The sequence below is a fragment of the Cataglyphis hispanica genome, chromosome 4 (assembly GCF_021464435.1).
Source record: "Cataglyphis hispanica isolate Lineage 1 chromosome 4, ULB_Chis1_1.0, whole genome shotgun sequence".
Taxonomy (NCBI): Eukaryota; Metazoa; Arthropoda; class Insecta; order Hymenoptera; family Formicidae; genus Cataglyphis; species Cataglyphis hispanica.
The window spans coordinates 1616705-1629283 of NC_065957.1; the positions used below are offsets into that span (position 1 = coordinate 1616705).

A 12579-nucleotide genomic window follows, 5' to 3' on the forward strand; every position below is an offset into this window, starting at 1 on the left:
TTGCCGGCGTCTGATCGACGATAAAAGATAAAAAAAAAAAATGAAAAATAGAGGAAAAAAGAGAAAGTAAAATTCAACAAAAAAAAGTACGTAATCTCTACACGCCGCATACAACTATAAAACGGAGTGACGCGTAGAATATTCGCACAAACGTAAAGAAAAGTCTATACATTTAATATCTACCGTTAGTCCGAAATATATTTTGGCTGAAACAGCGAAGTTCGTTGTCGCTTTCGTTTTTGGGTTCTTCCCAAGTTTCATCGCGGGCTTTCTTCGCGACTGCGAAGCGACGAATACAGTTACAAACTTGCGTATCGCATCTAACAACATCGCAGACTCTTTTACGTTGTTAAGTACCTTGGGAAATTTACTTGGAAATATTTACAGCTGTGTGCAATGAATATTTAATGCGCCTCGTCGTCTTCACAATGCAATAATCTAAAAAACATCCGAGGAACATTTAAAAAAAAATGTGCCTTTGACATCTTTTGGATACTTGGATCACGTCACGAGGCAAATGATGTTCGAAATTATCGTCTCAGTCGTTTCAGCTCGACAATCGTTTAGATTAAAAATTGTTCTCCGTAAAAAGAAAGAAATATCTCTAACTTATAAACATTACCTCTAGTACATACTTACAAAACCGGCGACGTTAATCGCCTCGGTCAATATACATTACATACATACATACATACATGCATGCATACGTACATACATACATACATACATACATACATACATACATACATACATACATGCATACATACATACATACATACATACATACATACATACATACATACATGCATGCATACGTACATACATACATACATACATACATACATACATACATACTATACATGCATATATGCATGCATACATCACATACATACATGCATCAGCATACATACATACATACACATGACATGCATACATACATACGTACATACATACATGCATACATACATACATACACGTACGATACATTACATACATACATGCATACATGCATACGTACATTACACACATACACACACACACACACATACATACATACACACATACATACATACATACATACATACATACATACATACATACATACATACATACATACATACACATACATACATACATACATACATACATACATACATACATATATATATATATATATATATATATATATATCTTCGATCGCGAGAAACCGCGACCACATGTCATTCAAAGAGACGGCGTCACTCATACTCGTATATAAAAGTATAAAATGCATCAAATACCGTATATCGTCATCGTAATCGTACAACTTTTGCGCGCCATTGGTTCGAGAGACTTTATCGATCTGTCCCTCTTCCATTCTTGAAACATCTTTCCGTTTATACGTACGGCATCTTTTCTAGCGTGAGCGGCCGGAAATTGAAATGTCCTAATATTTTATTATATTTTATTATCGTAAAACACGTGAACATCGCTTGTAAACACACATCTTACGAGGAGTATCGCACGTCCCCTTCAGATTCGCTCGATAGAAAAAAAAAAACGCAAATACGCAGAAAATACGAATAAATGCAATGAAATCATATGAGCGTAATATCATCATATTAGTCAACTCAATAAAGTAACATTACGACAAATGCATAAAAAAATTTCGTTGTAAGCTCGAGTGTCCAGGCTGATTAATTACATTAACGCATTGAATCCGGAATGGCAGTTATTTCAAGATTGATAGCATTATTAAATAATGATACAAGGCCGGATTCAAACCATTAATAATAATAATAATATTCAATCAGTCTCGAGCGGTTTAAGATTAAACAAGGCTATTATATTACGATATTGTCTATATGATATTATTTGATTTCTCAAAATGTTCTCAAAGTAGTGCGATTAATATTCAACAAAAATACATAAATATCAAATAATAAAATTTCTTGGACAAGTTTTTTAATTATATAAACTTATTAGCAAAAGTCGATAAATTAAACAGACAAGGAAGAGCGATGTTTTGCGCAAAATGCATCGCCCTCATTGTCGACAGTTGATAATTTGTCTCGGTAGATTGTATCGTTGATATCTGTTGATATCTGTTCATTCCCGGCACATGCACATACCATTATATCATTGCCTATAATTATTGCATTCAATTTACACAATCACTTTCACAATTGTTCCGATAGAATAATCACTCTGAGCGTTTGGACATTATCGTTGTCGAGAAGTTTGTTGGACCCTTTGAACGATACCTCGTCCTTTTCAAGACTCTCGACGGTCGTATGTTCGCATCCTTCCGCCTCGGCTCTCTCCTCTCCCGGTGGATCGTCCTCTTGCTCCGCGTTTCCTTTCGCGAGTAGCGATTCGCGGCGCGTTTCGCTCGTATCGACCGCTGATTCTTCCAAGACAATTTGAGCTAAATCGTTGTCCTTGGAATATCTTACCTGCGATTGTTCTCGCGTAATCGGACTCTGCGACAAGTTGGCGAGTTTCCTGGAAGTGGAACTATACTTCGCGGCAAATTCTGGAGATTTTTGATTACGCAATCGGGCCGAATCCGCGCAACGGTCTGTCAGAGAAGATGTCCTCGAAGCATCGTTCCGAAAAGAAAGGCGCAAGGAAGGACCGGGTAAGAACGGCAAGTGCGATAGCCTCTCCGTGGCTTTGGAAGCGTCAAATCGAATTCCGGTTAATGCTTTGATATCCACCGTACAGCCCTTCGTGTCGATTTCGTCCGGGCAGGCTTGCCCCTCCAAGGAAGAAGGCCGTTCTAATAGACAATCTCCCTCGAACACGCGAGGATTCACGTCAGTATCCACTTTTAACGTTTCTCCTCGTGGAAGAGACGCGGCCTCATCGAGCATCTTTGTCGTCGTTGCATTGCCATTGTTATATTGTTCTTCCATCTGATCGATAGCTTCGGGAACGGCTTCTAATAGCCCCGAACGATCGACCCGTAACGACACGGTGCGTGCGGCGGCATCCTCCGCACCAGTGAGCACGCAAGGACGCGGACATGTCACAGGATCTGTCTCTGCGATTTCCAGTAATCCAGATTTGTCGACTCGTCGGACCATCATCGGCGCTGGCACACCAGTGTCATCCAGATCGCCGTACGATGTCAGTCCATGCAGATTTCTCGCATAATAATCCTCCGCGGGCAGTAACGATGGACCACGTCCTATACCTGCATCGTAAGCTGCGTGTTGCGGAAGATGATGTGGTGGACGCATCGGAAGACCCAGTTGCGATGTGGCCGACGTCGCAATTGACGGCGCGGCAGGTGTCCTCGCCGACGGCGGTACGGAAGGATTCTCAAGTACTATCTCCATATGATGACGATGTCGATGACGATGATAAAGATGCGGGTGTGTCTGATGCTGCGTCACCGTATGACAGGGGGCCTGCTGCTATAGCCAAGTGGTACGCGTGTTTCCGGCTCGTGAGCCGGTAGGCAGGTCTCAAACGATTATTTCCCTGATAATTCTACGCCTGTTTGGCGTGGAGTAGCCCGATTCCAGACTCTCGTCGTATGAGAGACTGACCTGTTGCGGCGGCTTCGTATCTTCATCATAATTCTCCTGATACGGCAATCCCGACACATCGTAAGGTGAATCTGTCGAAGATGGAGCAAATGATTAATATGAAAACGAGGGAAATTGCAAGACGGCGGAAGTTGGCGATAAGGTGGAAAGGTGAAGCGGAAGGACTTGAAACAAGCCTCTCCGAGAATGGAAAAGGTATCATCGAGTAATGTAGCATAGCCGCGGAAGATCGATGTAACGTACGATATAATCTATAACGCTGCAGCCCGACACGCACACCGGTAATAAAGGGTCTGTCATAAGAATCTAGCGCCGGACGAGGAAAGTCACGTGAAACGATCGTAAGTAAGGCTAATACTGACCAACGTGTTTCTGAGACTTGACGACGGTGGCGAAGGGCTCCGAACAGAACTGCTGTCGGCTCAGATTATGGCTCTCTCTGTAATTCTCCCGTTGCGGGAGATAATGAGGATGCGTGGGGTAATCGGATTCCGTAGTGCCATATCCGGCAAGATCGTAGGGCTGATTAACGCCATTTGCCGCGGCGGACTTCATCTGCCATATAGAATCCTGCGAGTTCACGGAACCGCCATTATTGGAATTTGAGTAACTGTTATCCATGTATCCCATATTCACGCCTGTGAAAAATCGGAAAAGGATCATATAACGCATATTCTATATATATATATATATATATATATATATATATATATATATATATATATATATTTCACGAAAATTTTCGTCGAAATATAACGCGCGTGCGATGCAATCGTCCAAGAGAAAAATTCTCTTTCCGAAAAATCCGTTTTCTTTATATGTGACGTTATTCTGTGACGTTTACCATTAATGTTATGATTAGGTTGATGATAACCATATCCTGATTGCGAGTAAGCGGGAGTTTTCGAGTCTTCTAGAGCTAGGGCATGATCCAAGCTATGTTCCAGCGCTTTATTCTCGGCATAGTAAGGCGGCGGTGGTTGCGTTTGTTGGCCGTTACCTGCCACGAGACTCGGGCGAACGCTGCAAAAATAAAAAACAGATGTGAGCTGCCTTCTTTTATTCAAGTCATGCGAAGCAACACGTCGTTTAGCTTACGTCAAGCGTTCTTCGTTCGAGAGATAGCTTCGCTGAGAAATGAAAACTTACGCGTTTGAATCCATTTCGTAATCTTTCGCCTTAGTCGTGTGTTTTCGCCGGCACCGGCAGAACAGCAGCAGCAATGCTGCAAAGAGTAGAAAAACTGCTCCGCTTACTATCAGTGCGATTAAAGTTGGCGTTGCAAGAGCACCGGCTTGCGCGATATAAGATGGTCCAACTGCGAGAAAGAATAAGAAAATTGCTTAAATTCAAGAAAGTTGTTACAAAAGTACAATCGCAAAAATTATTTGCTTCCAACTTAAATTATCACATTATTATAAAGTTACAGGACATAAGTAATTAATGAAAAAAATATTCATTAAAAATCCAATTTTTTTAACAATAAAACTGTTAAATATTAATCAATAAAACATTTTGTGTTTGCTAAATTCTAACGTGATCTTGATTCCGCAAACGTATAAAATATTCAATATTATTTTAATTGACTATAGTTAATTTTCTAAATCATTACATAATCACATTATTTTTCAAAGATAAACTTACTTTCGGCTTCCGCGTATTCGCCGCACTTCTGCCGATCCGCTTTGAGGCAGAGTCTAACTCTGAGCCGAGGTTCCGAATCAGCTGCTTCGGGATCGTCCAATATTCCTTCCCTTTGAGTGGGTGCACTCCCGAGAACTTCGAGAGGCCACTCATCAACAATTCTCCACGAACTATCAGAGCCTCCGTCGAACTTCTCGATAGACGCCACTAACGCCAGACACGTGGCACCTACGTTAATAGCGAGCGTGCCGCTCTCCGGATCAAAGTTCACCCGCAGCGGAGTAGGTATCTTCGCTACCGCTGTAGTAGCGGTTACCTCGTCGGAGTAATCGGAATGATTTTTGGTGTTATAAACCTTCACCTTAAAGGTATAAGTCTGGTGTTGTTCTAGATTGGTCACGTTACATGGATTCGATCGTCGGCAATCGAGCTCGAGCCATTGGCCGGCCGGTCCGCGAGGAGGTGCGCAATCCGGCGCTACTATCTCGTCACCACCGGCCACTCTTCTGTACGAAACAAAATACTTCGTAATAGGCAGGCCACCATCGAAACCTAGTTGCCACAAAAGGGCAACGTATGTGGGCCCAATTTCCATGGCAGTGATATTAGTTGGTCTTTCCGGCGCTCCCTTCGGTTGTAATCTGATGGTAGACGTGACGCTACCTTGAGCATTGGCGGCGCGACAGGTATAATCGCCATAATCAGATTCACGGATATTGGTCATTCTTAGGACGGATGTGTACGCGTCATAATTGTCGCTTGTGGTAGTGATTTCATAATGACCGTCGCTGGAGGAGCCCTGAAGAGTCGCGGCGTTGGTTCCGAAGCTCCACTGAAACTCAGGCTTTGGCCACGCTTGTACCTTGCAGGCCACCTCGGCAGTTTCCCGGAGATTATAGGCCACCTTGCCGTGTTGATGGAGCACTATCGGTTCGTGTTCCACCTTGAGCATCATCGTGGATTCGACTTTCTTCACCTCGTTCATGAAGACGCAGGTATACTTGCCGCGATCGGCCGCCACGATTTCGTCCGTCTGCGGACGAGCGTGACCCAAAAAGCTCAACGTGGAATTTACGGTTATTACGCTACCGTGGCCCTCCGACGCCGTCGTAATTACTTTGTAGAGCCTCTCGTCGGCCGTTAATTCTTGATCGTCCTTCAGCCAGCGCACGCTAGGCCGCGGCTTGCCCTGCGCTACGCAGGATACTTGGAACGACGACTCGCCGACTCTGCGATAAGCAAGAAGATGTTACATTATTACAATGAAACATATATCTTGTTCTACCCGCAAAGAACTGTTTCATTCTCCCAGCGGAGCATACCTCATGGAAGAGAAAAGTAGAAGAAAACAAACGAAGAGTCCGCAGACTTCTACAATTATGTCAACGCATTTCAAAACAACTGGAGAATTAAAAGTTCAAATAGATGAAAAAAAATCAGGCAACCTTACAAAAAAGTTAATTATATATACTTGCAGTATAATTGATATTTTCTATAGCACCTTGTGTAAAATGTATTATAATTATATATCTCTAAAAATATTAATTTTAACGAAACAATTTTCCAATAAAAATAAAGAATTATTTGGAAATAATTGTCTAAAATTATGTCCTTTTTTTATAGATGAAAATTTGAGTCTTCTTGAATAATAAAAATCAAGAAAAGTTTTACGAAGTTACTACTTACTTTCTCGTGACATGAGGTTGCAGTTTGGTGAGTATCTTTGGCGGCTGGTGAACGGTGAGGTTTACTGATGCGGCTTCGCCAATGCCGATCTCGTTGATCGCATGGCACTTGTATGTGCCCTCGCTGCCGAGGTGCACCGAGTCGATCTCGTACTTCGGGCCGGATGGCGGCGGCGTCAGGGTCGTGTCGTCCTCGCCCTCCTTCCGCCATTCGTACTGCGGTTCGGGATAACCGGCCGGGCTGGCCATGCAGGTGAGTATCACTCGGGAACCCTCGACGGCGACCGGCGAGTCCGGAGTCACCCTAGCCGGGCCGGGCTTGTGTCGCACCCGAATGGTGACGCTGGCAAATGCCGAATGATTCCTGCGCTCGCCACCAGTGGGATGAATCGTGTTCACCGCGCGACACGTGTAATTACCGGCGTGTTCCGCCGTGACCCGGGTCAATCGCAGAATCGAGCCCGGTTGCCTGAATTCCGGCCGACCGTCTCGCAGCCACTCGATCACCGACGGCGTCGGATTGGCGGTCACGTTGCAGTGGATGGTCACGCTGTCCTCGACGTCGGCCACTCGGAAAGTGTCGCCCTCGATCGACACCGTGGGCGGATAGAGCACATCCAGCATCAAGGAAGCGTCGGTACGCTTGCCGAGCCCGTTGTCCGCCTGGCAGGTATACCTGCCGACATCCTGCAGCGTCACTTTAGGTATCACGTGCTTAAAATTGGTGGCGATGAAACTGCCGTCCCGCCACCAACGGACCATGCCGACCATCGGCTTCGAGTCCACATGGCACTTGAGAGTCGCGGTGCCGTTCACCTCGACCTTGAGCGGATTCTCCGGACCGACGGTCACGCGCGGGAAATAGTTGACGTCGAGCGTCACCGAGGCGTCCAAAGTTTCGCCTTCGCGCATCGCCCGATTCCTCACGACGCACCGAAAGATCGCTCGGTCGTCCTCCCGTGTGGGTTCCACCACCAGCGTTCTACCTGTGTGCAGTGATACAGTGCTGTTGCCGCGATACCATCTCACTTCCGGCTCGGGACTGCCGCCGTACGTGTTGCACTGCAGCTCGAGGCGCTGACCTTCCGTCGCCGGTGCGGAGGCGGGCGATATCGTCGGCGGGCCCGGTGCCCTCAGCACCGTCAGGGTGATGTACTTCCTGTGAAGATCGGTGCCGGTGCTGCTCACCTTTACCCTGCACTCGTACTTGCCGTTGTCGCGTTCGTAGGACACGTTCCTAATCTGCAGATCGTAACGGCCCTCCTCCAGATTCATGAACACCTTGTAGTTGGGCGACAGCGAGCGGTTCTCGATCGCCGCGTTGTCGAGATTGTTGTTCGTGTGGGTCAACCAGAAGCACGTGACGTTCTCTCGCGGCGGTGGAAATCGGCATTGCAGCTGCACCGTCGAGCCCTCGTGCGTGTCCATCTGCGTTTCGTCGACGCGTGCACGAATGGGTGCTGAAATGAAACAAAAAAAGTTATTTAAAAATTGAATGTCGTCAACTAAAACTTTGAACTAAGTGTAAACTCAACGAATACTTTAAAGTAAGTACGAGAGTTTTCTCCATTAAGAAAAAAAAAAATTATTGCCATTTAATATTTTTTTTCCGAATTATCCACATTATGGCTTGATGCACGATAACGGCGTTAACAAACATCGATCGGCGTGACCCGATAACCCGGTGACCCGATGAGCAAATCGACCGCAAGAGCGATAGGTAAGGATCGATCGGTCTCACTTGGCGCTCTGCGCGTACTTTACACCCTTGCGCATACACGCGTTTTCCATTAAGACGGGGAATAAATTCGCGACGCGTATTGCGTCGAGTGCGCGTTAATGCGATACAAATTACCTGTCGAGTGTCAACCTAGTTTCAGGTTCGCCGACTCCAGGCGTCGGGGTTCGCGCGCCTTTCTGCACAATTAACGCCCGAGCTAGCTGCGCGCACCGTTTCGCAGCGCGATGACAATGCCGATTGTCGCCGTGCGTTCCGAGCGTGATTGAGGCAAGTGGGTGGGAATAACACAGCGCGAAAAGCGTCGGATGTTCTCGCATTTACGAAATAATGAACGCGCGAAAACGGCTCGTCGTCCCCGCTACGGCTGCCGCCGCGAATTCCTGCCTCTTTACGGCAGCGGCGACGGGAGGTACCGTTAGAGAATATCCGGGACGGTCTCGCATTCTGCGAGAGAAATTGGTTTACCCCTGGCTCGTGTTTTCGTCGTGAGCTATCCAATTAAAGCGCGAAGAATGACGGCCGTAAAGGTTCATTTAAGAGAAACGAACTGAAGAGTTGAGAAAAAAAATTATGCGTGTTAATAAATAACTCGTATTTATTTTTCCATTACGTACTACACTGGCACACGATAACAACTTTAATATCTGCATGTGTCCATAGAGAGGAACACCATTGGATCGACAACAAATATTGAACGAGATCGTTTCTGTTTTTTTTTTCTTTTTTTTTTTTAAATTCTGTTTCGTATAAAAAAAAATCTGTTACGTATGAATCTGTTGCATACAATATGTGTTATACGCAAAATTTGCAATAGAAAATCGAAAATGTCATGATATAAAGTCATAATATAAAAGCAATAACTGATAGAAAAAGAATTTCTAAATTTGTAAATGCGTATTTGAAAATATATACGTTTATTATGCGTCTCTTATGCTTTAAAGTAACGTTTGTTTCGCTTCTGTAAAGTATTCACGATTTAAAAGTTTGTTTGTTTCATCTTTATAAAAGAAACAAAAAAAAAAAAGCACTGTATTCTCCAACGCTGTTTGTGCGTTTTGCAACTAACCGTGGAAACAACACGTCATTCCCATCCATTCCTCTCCACCATACCGTACGTTTGTTTAGCAAATATAAATGGTAGGAAATTTTGGTAATTTTTCGTGTAAATTAAGAGAAAGAGATGTGCGCGCATAGAGTTCAGTTTTAATTATAAAAATAAACCTCATCGACAGAATGAACAGTATGACGTAAAATGAAATATATATATGTACATATATATATATATATATATATATATATATATATATATATATATATTCTCAATAACTATCGTTGATGAATCCAGTTATAATTATTTTGAATATCGGAGAGATCGCTTGAACGAGAATATTTAATGATCCGATGTCGCATACGACCAATTTAAGCTAGATAAATTTATATATCTTTTCATTTCGGACTGCTCTGTCGACATTTTAGAGAAAAATAGTCTTTAAATTAATCGACGAAAAATATGAGAGAATATGCGTAATATATTTAATACATGCATATTAATGTATATTATGTTATAACATCCAAGTTTTTAGTTTAATTTTCTCAATCTGTCTACATTTTAAAGGAAAATGATCTTTAAATTAACCGATAAAAAATATATAGATGAGAGAAGATGAGCGGGATATATTATTTAGAGTACATGCTTAATATTACATATCATATTATAATATTAATGACGCTCAGGTTTTTAGTATAATTTACATCATTCAAGGGAGGAAGTCCTCATTATTATAAAAATCGATTCTCATATGACACAGCATCATGATGTTTCACTATCGTAACGTAACATCGAATGTCGACACAAATCACCGCGAAAATCGAATATCACAGCGCGGTGACGTTGAAAACTAATAGTTGCCCGCAGTGTCGTGACCACAAATGTCGCGAATATTTATGGTTGACTCCACTGGCGTTAGTTAACACTAATCAAAGTTAACTAAATGCTCCATCCACAAATCGTAGTCGCGATTATGATGTGAAAAAAAAAAAAAAGATCGTGCAGAGAAGTTACGGAAATAACAGCAGGTACTGTCTGTTTGACTGCTCCCACAGAGACTCGTGATATTCAACAATGAAGCTCATGACGTACGGCGAGCGTATGCCTTGTCATGGTTTCGTATATTCAAATGGAAACCCTATGAACCACTTCAGTTCGTCTGTATGTCTGTCTGTCTCGGACTTATCCTGCCCTGCCACTCGCAAGCTCATCTATTCAGAGCCAGAATTTTCAGCATCATGAATAAGAATACGGTGTACGCTGAATATTTTACTGCTAATACAGGGAAAGAAATGGGAACGCGTTAAAGAGAGTATGCGTTTTCAGAATTATCGAGTTTGAGAGAAACGTTTACGTGAAGGAACGCAAATTCCTCCGAGTAATAGAATAGGATACTAAAAGATCGGATATTCGATCAATATCGAAATTCTCGACAAAAACCATTGGAAGAGAGAGATTATCGGAAACTCTTTAATGAATTCGACGAAATAAACGTTTGACCTCATAACTCCTGCTGAGGTGCGAAGTGGAACGCGCGATCCCGATCTACACACATTCGCGTTATACCGTATTATCGGTTATACAAGGCATCGCCGAACAGTGGAAGCGGCCACGTATCTCCCGTCATTGGGTCACGTAACGGTAAAACCGCCGCTCGACTCTGACTTGTCAACGCTATTGAGGATCGTCCCCTTCCGTCAATTCTGTTTGGAAATGTCGGGGATACATCTTGCCTCTCCTCTTTTTCTCGCACGAATTTGCGCAGCGACGTTTATCTCGCCTCCTCCCCCTCCCGACCCTGCACCACCCCCTATACCCCACCTCCTTTTCGATTTATTCGTCCACGACCCGCGTTTGATTGTTCGTTCGTTCATCTATCCGTCCACCTATCTGCTCGTCAGCCGATACTTTGTCGAATCGACGAATTCGCTCTCGTATATCCGTTCGTCGGGATGCGCGCATTGTCCTATTATTTTCCTTCGGCAATCTCCTAGCAGGCTCTCTCGTTTTCACACGTGAATCCCCTCTTTTTTTTCTCTCCCGCGCCGACTGACATTCATCGCTAAAGGTACAAATGCTATTTCATGACTTCACCGCGAAAACGCGCCATTACGACGATATTACATTCTTATACGTGAATAAGTTTTAGCAGCTTGCTCTGAGATTTTTAGACGAAGAGAGATTCGTGAAATGTGATGCGAGATATAAAAAAATCCTTTCAAATCTCTTTGTTTCGGAAAAGAAATCTGAAAATAAGATTCTGCCCTTCTTATACAGGATATCCCAAAATTAAATGTCAAAACTAAGGGATCAATAAACTAAGAAAAAAAGTCTTTTAGAGATTTGCTCGTTTTTGCTTCGTTTTGAAGAAAATTGGAAAAAAAAAAAAATAATTTTTAAACCAAAATATTTTAAACGACATTAAAATTATTAAGTTTATCGAAAAGTGTCATAAAATAAAATTTATAGAACATGAAATTAAGAAAAGAGTTAATTAAAATCCTTCTAAAAATAAATAAAATTAAAGAATTGTAAATAATCTCGTGTTGTCGTATTTATTTCGTTATCATCATCCAATATTATTATTCGCGCAAAGCATTGCAGCTTTAGTTGGCATAAATTTATTTTTAAAATAACCCGCCGTATTTGTAATTATTTAACAGTAATGGATTATTACTAAATTATTACTGGAATAGAACAATTTCACGAAACTAAAGCTAAAAAGCTCACTTAACGGTATCGACAAATTTTTCCGTAAATTTTACAAAGTAAAGAGAAAAATGAAGAAAGTTGAACGGAATCGGCGAAAGATCAAGAGTGAGTTTTGTGAAATTTAATCATTTATTGGGTTTAACATCGGGTTTAATGTTCTTGGAAAAATTTCTACGATCTATAAAATATCCAGACGCGAAAATGATTTCAAGC

At 42.7% G+C, this 12579-nt stretch overlaps 1 protein-coding gene across 2 annotated transcripts in view; it reads right to left on the reverse strand.

Moving 5' to 3' along the window:
- Positions 1 to 1430: 1430 nt before the first annotated feature.
- The window catches only part of LOC126848915 (hemicentin-2), a 174576-nt gene continuing 163427 nt past the window's right edge, over positions 1431 to 12579 (reverse strand). For both annotated transcript variants that reach the window (XM_050590255.1, XM_050590256.1), the window contains 6 exons: positions 6867 to 8325; positions 5181 to 6409; positions 4686 to 4854; positions 4381 to 4559; positions 3899 to 4174; positions 1431 to 3607 (listed from right to left, as the gene is read on the reverse strand). In XM_050590255.1, coding sequence (XP_050446212.1) covers positions 3453 to 3607; positions 3899 to 4174; positions 4381 to 4559; positions 4686 to 4854; positions 5181 to 6409; positions 6867 to 8325 — 3467 coding nt within the window. In that variant the 3' untranslated portion in view covers positions 1431 to 3452. The remainder of the gene's footprint in view (positions 3608 to 3898; positions 4175 to 4380; positions 4560 to 4685; positions 4855 to 5180; positions 6410 to 6866; positions 8326 to 12579) is intronic.